The sequence below is a fragment of the Chinchilla lanigera genome, unplaced genomic scaffold (genome assembly GCF_000276665.1).
Source record: "Chinchilla lanigera isolate Chin_1 unplaced genomic scaffold, ChiLan1.0 scaffold00021, whole genome shotgun sequence".
Classification (NCBI taxonomy): domain Eukaryota; kingdom Metazoa; phylum Chordata; class Mammalia; order Rodentia; family Chinchillidae; genus Chinchilla; species Chinchilla lanigera.
Window position 1 is genome coordinate 25,013,266 of NW_004955422.1, and position 9,200 is coordinate 25,022,465.

The 9,200-nt window shown below is 46.4% G+C and overlaps 1 protein-coding gene across 1 annotated transcript in view; it reads right to left on the minus strand.

Moving 5' to 3' along the window:
• The window catches only part of LOC102022094 (chromosome unknown open reading frame, human C20orf24), a 14,186-nt gene extending 10,071 nt beyond the window's left edge, over positions 1 to 4,115 (minus strand). The window contains exons 1-2 of the mRNA XM_005384737.2: positions 3,798 to 4,115; positions 2,057 to 2,160 (exon numbers count right to left, since the gene is read on the minus strand). Coding sequence (XP_005384794.1) covers positions 2,057 to 2,160; positions 3,798 to 3,911 — 218 coding nt within the window. The 5' untranslated portion in view covers positions 3,912 to 4,115. The remainder of the gene's footprint in view (positions 1 to 2,056; positions 2,161 to 3,797) is intronic.
• Between the last annotated feature and the right edge of the window lie 5,085 nt (positions 4,116 to 9,200).

Below are 9,200 nucleotides of genomic sequence, written 5' to 3' on the forward strand. Positions count from 1 at the left end.
AAAAAAAAAAAACAAAGAAAAAACACAGTAATGTAGGGTTTGGTACTTTCCATGATTTCAGGAGTCTTGGAATGAGGTATGACAGTAAAATACAGTGAATTGTAAAATTTAAAAAATTACAATAAAAGACACACTGCCATCAACTCCCATTATACGCCCCCTTTGCCATAAGCGCACTTAACCCATAATTCTTGACACTTTTGGAAGAGGCCTGGAGGTCATCTTTCATGAGCATCTTCAGCTACGCTGTCATTCCTGCCTAACCTTTATGTTTTGGATCGATTCAAAATGTTTACCTTAATCATTTTGACTTCGGGGAAGAGGGAGAGTTTCATGGTGCCCGATCTGGTGGACAGGGTGGATGAGGACTGTTTTACAAGCCTGCCTTCCTGTTGGATGGCACACGGCAGCAGTGGTTACCGTACATCTCATCACGCCCTTTAAAGTCACTCATGAAAGAAAACTCCTAGAACTGCTTCAAAAAGTGGCAAGAATGGCGGGGTAAGTGTTTGAAGCAAGGAGGAGTACTCTGAGGAAGATTAATGGCAGTGTGTCTTTTACTGTAATAAAATTTTAAAATCTAAACATTCATATATTCATATATTCTGATCATACCTTGTATGTTCCCTGTGGATAAAGCAGGGACTAATGTACATTCCTTTTGGGTTATCATCTTCTTTTTAAAAGTTTTTTGCAGACAGGTCTCACCATATAGTTCAGGCAGGCCCTGAACTTACTACATGGCCCAGGCTGGCCTTGAACTCATGGCGATCCTCCTGCCTCAGCCTCCTGAGTGTTGGGACTACAGATGTGCACATCTAGCTGGGTTATCTTCTGAGAAAACAGGCAAATCAACCCTATATAATGCAGTTCCTCCTTATACCCTGAAGGAGATGGAATAATAAGACATGATCATCCTCTAAAAAAATGATGTGGTTTTCCACTGGGGAGAGGGTGACCACTTGTGTTCCCCACATGAGAAGAGAAAAGGAAAGGCCCTCCATTTCCACAATGGCTTGTCCTCTTTTAAATTCAATCTGATGGGCACAAAGCCTCACTTTCAGAAGCATGTTAACAAACTCAGCCACAACCAGGGGCTGGTGTCAAGTGTACTGTCACTGGCCAGGGGAACATAATACAAGTGAGGCCCAACCACCTACTCTGGGGTTGCTCTTAAAATGCAAGGACCTTGGGCTGAGGATATAATTCAGTGGCACAAGCACCTGCCTGGGCAAGCCCAAGGTCCTGAGTTTGACTTTGGTACCAATAAATAAATAAATAAAATAAATAAAAAGCAGGGACCTGATGTATCTTTTTTTTTTTTTTTTTTTTGAGACAGAGTCTCACTATGTAGTTGGGGTTGGTCTTTAAACTCACTATGTAACCCAGGCTGGCCTTGAACTCATGGCAATCCTCCTGCCTCAGCCTCCCTAGTGCTGGAATTACAGGCATGCACTACCACATTTGGCATGACGAATCTTCTACCAAAGCCAAGATTCAGCAGATCCAACAGAGTGCCAGGCACAAGGGAGATGGTCATCAAGCACACAAATTGTTCCCTTTCCCAAATTTCCCTAGGTACCGATCACAACAGAATTAGAATATATACCCCAACATGTATTATGGCAGCTTCCTGCATGAAATCACTTTAGAGCCATGAATGAATGGACTAGTCTAGCCTTCAGGAAGGTAGGCTGCCTAACATGAGATGTTCCTGGGTCTGATGAACTGAGGAATGCTGCGCCAGACCCAGGAGTGTTGTCACGGAGCCCACTTCTGTCCTCACACACAATGTGTCTAACTCCAAAGTGGCAGTAGCTTTTTCCATCAAAAGAACACACAAGCTTCTATTTAAAGAGATGAGAGCCAGGCAGGGCTCATGCCTATAATCCCAGCACTTAGGCTGAGGCAGAAGGATCACCGCAAGTTCGAGGCCAGCCTGGACTACGCAGTGAAACCCTGTCTCAAAACAAAACAAAACAACCCCAGCAATCCCTCCTCCCAAAAGACAGAAAGAGAGATAAAACCATGAAAACACAAGATACCCAAGACTTACCCTGCTATTCCCAAGAAACCTCGCAATGGCAAAACTCCCCAAATGACACCCACGACCACAGCAATGATCTGTCGGAACCAGTAGATCACATCTAAAAATTCATCCTGCAGAAAAGACAGGGAGGCAATGCCTATATTATCTGGAGTGGGTGCCACAGGACTGCTCGTAGTGGGGAAAAGGAAAAGCTTGCTGCTAAACATATCTTTCTGGGAACTCTTCCCCAATAGCAATGGTATGTGGCTCTTACCTCACCTTTTACTTAGAGTAAAATGTGGTTAGAAACAAATATTTAGACATCTTAAGTGATTACTTCCAGAGCCTGTGTTCTCAGTCGAAATTTTTTTTTTTTGGTTTTTCTCTGGTACCGGGAACCGAACTCACGACCTTGCGCTTACCAGGCAGGCGCTTTGCCGCTGAGCTAAATCCCCAGCCCCTCAGTCGAAATTTTAGAGAAATCTTTACCTTTCTTGAGAAACTGTGTACTGAAATGGCTGTAATAAATGCTACTGGCCACAGATAACTCTTAGCTGACCAGGCAAGACCTAGACAGTCGCTAGGCAAAACTGCTGATACCTACCTGGACCTCCTTTCAGTACATTAAATTTTTTTTTTTTTTTTGGTACCGGGGATCGAACTCAGGGGACCTTGCACTTGTCAGGTAGGTGCTTGTGCCACTGAACTATATCCCCGGCCCCAGTACACTAAATTTTGAGTAATTCACAGAGAAAAGAAAGCATTAGATGCCTGGCAAGCGCAAGGTTCTGAGTTCGATTCTTGGTACAAAAAAAAAAAAAAAAAAAAGAGGATTAGAAACAAAAGTGCTGGAGGCAGGTGCCAGCACATCTAAATTTTACAGAACACCGAAGACTACAGTCTCTAAATTGCCCTGTACTCCAGAAACCAGTCCTTATACCAGGGGAGAAAAATAAAAAGCAAAGAAAAGAAATGACACAGCAGATCACAAAGAGACTGTAAGTTTTGCAACAGCTGGGCAGGGCTGGGGGCAGGACAAGGGCACCTTCAGGAAGTGCCTCCCATCCCCCTTTACCGGAACTCAGGAAAGAAACCCCAACCTCGACAGGGTGCAAAAACAAAGGAAGGACTGCAAATATAACGCTCTTTTCTAGTCAACTGGAATCAAGCTGCTTGATCATCCCTTCCAGATCACGGAGCAAGGCTGAGGGGTGCTCACAACTCACCCTGTTAAAGTGACCCCGCAAGAACACCCTTCCTCTCTCACACATACTCGCCCCAGAAGGGACAGCACTGTCTTTCCTAATTTAACCACCAAACGACGGCAGTACACCACCAGCGAACTTCACCATGTGCCGACCGCTTCGCGGCACCACGGCATCCCCACTTCACGGCTGGTCTGAGAATTCAGTTCGGTGGGATTGTGCACCTGGCACAGAGTACTCAGTACAAGTCTGGCACCATTACTGTTTGTGCTAAGATCCTACTGGAATAACAGGAGAAGACCCAATCGAATTCAGCTCACTCTTGTCACACACGGTGCACGCCCAACCTTCGGAGGACAATTCTTTTGCTCCCACCTCCCCGCTTCGGCGCGACCTAGGGGCTTCAGTCTTGGGCAAGCCCGCCAAGTTCGCCCCGGCGCCGTGCGCCTCGCCAGCGCACTCCACCGCGCCCGGATCGTGTAGGGCCAGGCCCGGGCCAGTCCTCCCGTCCCCCGAGTCCCAGCCGGATCCTCGAACCTGCGATCTTGCCAGGCCCCCCGCACCTTGTCCTCCCAGGCCGCGTCGCTCCGCAGCACTTTGCTCCAAACAGAGACTTTGAGGGCCCCGTTGGCCAGCTGCGGCTGAGGCGGCTCCTCCTTCCGCCGCCCGCCGCTCATCCTCCCGTCGCGCCGGCCGGGCCGGGCCTGGGGCGCGCGGGCCGAGCCAAAGGGAGTCGGGGTCTGGGATCGCGGGTCACGGCGCGCAGGGCGGCGTCGGCAGCGGCAACACGATCAGCACACTGCAGCGCTTGGCTAAGGTGCTCGGTTCACCTCACTCCCCGGAGCTGGCGCCGCGGAGAGAGGGGCAGCGGCGCGCCGCGACCTCCCGCCGACGTGCCCACGCAGCCAATAGGCGGCCGCGCAGCCGCCCGAGCGAGAGGGCGGCCCCCGCCTCGGCGCAAGAGACATGCGCATGGCGGAAGTGACGACAAACTTCCTCCGGGCGTGCGAAAGGGTGAGGGGACGGGGCCGTACTTGGTGGAAGGGACCTCGCAGCGCGGGGAGGCGCTGTGGCGACCGAGGAGCTCCGACTGAGGCGAAGGTGGAGGTCGCTCAGGCAGCCACACCTTGTCCCGTCGGGCCGCGGCCTTGTGAGCTGCTCACCTGTAAGAGCCTGGACCGGTGCGGGGATTCAGCTGCGCTGTCTCCCCTGAGCTGCACGTTTTGTAGAGCCGTGTTCAAGACGTTAGTTCTCTGTAACAGCGTAGCGTCTCCTCCTCCTAGCACCGTTTTCACAAATGTGAGATACCAAGACCAGACATTATTTTCTAAGGCAAGTTGGAACCAACTCAGGACTGCTTCGGGGGGAAATGCGATAGCACGCTTTATGATGTTGATCTTTTGTACCCTCCCCTGTGCTAGCCAGGGCAGTAGTTCACCAGAAGTCCGTGTGTTCGCGGACCAGCAGCAGCAGCAGCGACTTGACAGAGCTGCAAATTCTCGGACCCTATTCCACACCTACTCGATGACAAATTCTGGGGTAGGTCTATTGGCAGTGTTTTTGTAGTTATTTTGGTTTTTGTTGTTGAGACCAAGTCTCGCTATGGTAGTTCTGGCCGGCCTTGAACTGACTAGCCCTGCCTGACCTCGAACTTGCCGCACATCTCTTGCCTCAGCCTCCCCAGTGGCGGCCCGTGCCGCCACACTTGGCCTTGTCAGTGTTACATTAAGCCGTCCAGGTGGTGCTGTGCGCGATGCTGCACGGTAAATGGAGAGACCAAAATCTGTACTCTCTTAACTTGTAAGCTGTAAGTGTTAAAGAGTATCAGTCGGGTCAGAACCTCCCTTGCATGCCTGTCAACATTCACCAGTTCTTCACTTCAGGTTAGCAACAGAGTCTCCAGGGTGGTTTTCCTAGAAGACTATACCTGATGTTGTCCACTCTAATCCCACCCTTGAAATCTTGTTTCAGGAGATTGAGTAGGACTGGACCTAGGTGGAAGGGCCAGATGCTTGATATGGGTACAAACCTTTAATGCTAATTTTCACAATGATCTTTTTTTCAGCCTTGCACATTTTTTGAACCAGTGTCTCTCGCCTATGCAACAGTAAAACTTAATCACCTCATTCTAGTTCAGTAAATATCGTTGGTACAAATCTCTTTTAGACTCTGTGGCATACAGTTCTGGACACAAAATGATTACATCATAAGTGTTGGAAGGATGCTTAGCCTGTGGTGACCACCTGTAATCCCAGCACTCAGGAGGCCGAGGCAGGACGATTGCCGCAAATTTGGGGCGAGCCTGGGCTACGTAGTGAGTTCAAGGCCAGCCTCAATTACATAATGAAACTCTGACTCAAAAAACCAAAAAATAAAATAAGATAAAATAAATAAAAATAAATAAAATGAAGGACCAGGGGTGTAGCTGCATGGTACAGTACTTGCCTAGCACCCATAAGTCCTTTAGTTCAGTCCTTAGCACTGGGGGAATAAAAAAGGAGAGGGGCTATTAAGGCAGTTAAAGTCATTAATTGAGTTTCTAGGGGGACAAAAGATGGAGAAAATTGTATTAAAAAGGAATTCTTTTAGGGGTGTGGATGTATCTCAGTGATAAAGCACTTATCTAGCATGCAGGATCCCCTGAAATTCTATCCCCACCATCACAGAAAAAAGATTTTGTTTTCTTTTGTGGTGTAGGGGATTGAAACTGAGCTATGTCCCAACAGGCATTTTAAAATTTTGAGATAGTGTCCAGTTTGCCCAGACTGGCCTTGAACTTGTGATCCTTCTGCCTCAGCCTGTAAAGTAGCTGGTGTTACAGATGTGTACTGCTATGCCTGGCAAAAGTTGTTTTTTAATTAAAAAAATTTAAAAATTTTCAAATATTTATGTATTTACTTTTGTTTTTCGAGACACTATGTAGCCTAGGATAGCCTTGAACTCGCATTCCTCCTGCCTCACCGTTCTGAGTGCTGAAATTACAGGCATGTGCCAACAAGCCTGGCAAAAATATTTTAAAAATTCGGCAAAAGCGCCTGCCTGGCATGCGCAAGGTCGTGAGTTCGGTTCCCGGTACCGGAGAAAAACCGAAAAAAAAAAAAAAATTTTTTTTTAAATTATAGTGAAATATACATAACAAGGGGCTGGGGATTTAGCTCAGTGGCACAGTACCTGCCTGGTAAGCACAAGGTTGTGAGTTTGATTCCTGGTACTGGAAAAAAAAAAAAAGAGAAATATACATAACAAATTCCTTTTTTTTTTTTTGACAGTACTGGGACTTGAACTCAGGGCCTTCATATTGAGCTTATTGAAAATCACTTAACTGTGCCATTATATATGAGGATTTACTTTGGAACCCTCTATTCTGTTTTGTTGATTTGTGTGTCTGTGTTTTTTTCCAGTGGCTCACTGTTTTGATGATTGTAGCTTTGTAGTAAGTTTTGAGATCAGAAAGTATGAATCCTTCAGCCTCTAACTTTGTTCTTTTTTATTGTTTCTTTTTTGAGACAGGATCTCACTAAGTAGTCTGGGTTGGCTTTGAACTCACTATGTAGCTCAGGCTGAGTTCAGGCTAGCCTTGAACTCACAGCAATCATCCTACCTCAACCTCTCCAGTGCGGAGATTGCAGGGATATGCTACCACACCTGGCCAATTTTTATTTTTTTGGAGACAAGATCTCTTTAACTCATGACAATCCTCCTGGCCCGGCCTCCTGAGTGCTGGGATTACAGGCGTTGCCATATTTTTGTATGTTGATGTATCTTGCAACTTGGTGAATCTTTTTATCCTAATGAGATTTTCTTGGTAGTATCTTTAGGGTTTTCTACATACAGGATCACATCATCTTTCAATATGTTGAAAGGCATCTCAGGAAATTTCCTGTTGGTAACTTCTACAGGGGGGAAAAAACACTAATTTTTTTTTTTTTAACGTGCTGGAGACCAAACCCAGGGCCTTGTGCATGTAAGAGCTCTACCACTGAGCTACATCCCCAGCCTACTATCTTCATATGTGCTATTTGTATTATATTGAACATTTGTTAACTGAGAGTCATTAAATTATTCTTACGTGGGCATATGGGAGATTACAGAAAGTTATAGTTGGAAGGGTTCTCAGAGTCTGCAGTGCAGCCCAAGGTTAACACAGCAAATTAGAGGTTAAATAGTCACCTGAAACATGATCTGTGTTTCTCTTCTTAGCTTTCTAGGAGCAGACAAAGCCATGCTGGCAACCAGGGTGGAAGTCCTTGCCTAGAAGGTATTTATGAAGTCAGACTTGTTCTCTTTCTGCTTTCACCCAAGGCTCTCCTTATCTTAGGAAGTGGGAGTCTGGCTGAATCCCAGTACATTTATCTGGTTACAAGAAACATCTTGGGTGGTCAAAGATGGAAAAGAACTTGATGAAGAGTCAGATTTGGAAGCTGTACAGAGTTGGAAGCTGTACAGAGTTGGAAGTAGGACACATTGTGTCTTTGTGAGGTGTGGGTTTTTTTTTTTTTTTTAGCTCTGGTTGAACACATAGTCTCCACTTTAAGGATGCATATTTTCTCCTTGCTGAAGGCCTTTGAGTCACTGCCAGCTGCTTAGTGGATTTGGAGAGGAAGGTGTACTCTGAAGGGTGAGACTGTGGCCCCGACCCTGATGGATTACAGAAATCAGGGGTAGGGAGGGGGCGCTACCAGTCACAGAATAAGCACCTGTTTGGAGGCAGAGGTCTGACTTTGTATCCTGGACACACTCTTTTTCTGCCCGTAGTACATGTTTTTTTTGGTACTGGGAATCGAACTCAGGACCTTGCACTTGGCAGGCAGGCGCTTGTGCCACTGAGCTATAGCTTCAGCCCTGCCTGTAGTAAATGTTATACTAGCATTTTATAAGCCCTTACTAAGTGCCAGTTGCCTAAGAAATGTTTTGCATACATATGTTTTCCTGCAAATGCTAGCTAGTCTCTTAACCATCGTACTAAATTCCTCCCCTTTAACCTTTTTGTTTTGTTTTTTTGGGGGGGGGGTGGGGATGCGGGCACTGGGAATTGAAACACAGGCCCTCGCACTTGCTAGGCAGGCACAGTGCTACTAAGCTATACTCCCTGCCCCTTGTTTTGTTTTTCTGTAGTGAATATAGACTGCACTTTTCCCTTGGTGTCCATGGGGGATCGGTTCCAGAACTCCCTGTGGATACTCGGATCTGAGAGCATCTCAAGGTGCCTTACATAAAAGTGTAGTATTTGCATGTTACCTGTGTACATCCTCCTGTGTACTTTAAATCATTTCTAGATTGCTGACGGTACCTAAAATAATAAAATGTTATATAGTTGTTATGCTGAATTGTCTGAGGCAGAATGACAGGAAGAGTGTACATGGTCAGCACAATTTTTTTCCCAATTACTTTCCATGGTTGGTTTAATCTATGGATGTGGAATCCAGGCATGAAAGTTATAAAATTAAAAATCTCAGGAAGGCTATACTTGACCTTCAAGTCAGCAGAGACTACTGAGCGCAAAGAAGTCAGTGGTTTGAGGAGGACTCTTCTTCCTCTCATCTAGTAGCTTCAAAGATTGAGGGCTGGCATATATTCCAGTGGCAGTGCACCTGCCTACCATGTGTGAGGCTCTGGGTTCTATCTCTAGCAAAAACACATGCCTGACACAAAAATGTATTTTAAAAGGTGTTTCCTAAACGAGTGTTACAAGAAAGGTCATTGTATTTGTCAACCTCCCTGTTGCTGAGAAATACCGTATCCTTAATTGAAAGGAAGAGAGGTTATTTTGGCTGTTTCAGAGATTTTAGTCCATGGTTGGCTGAAACCAAGGCAGAAAGGGCATGGCAGAAGTGCCTAGTGGAGGATAGCTTTCACGTCCAGGCAGGAAAAGCAAGGGGAAGTGTACCAGTGAGAGACGTGCCCTCCAAAGACACCCCCCAGTGACCCACCTCCTAACAGCACATTCAGCTGTGAAGATCAGTGGG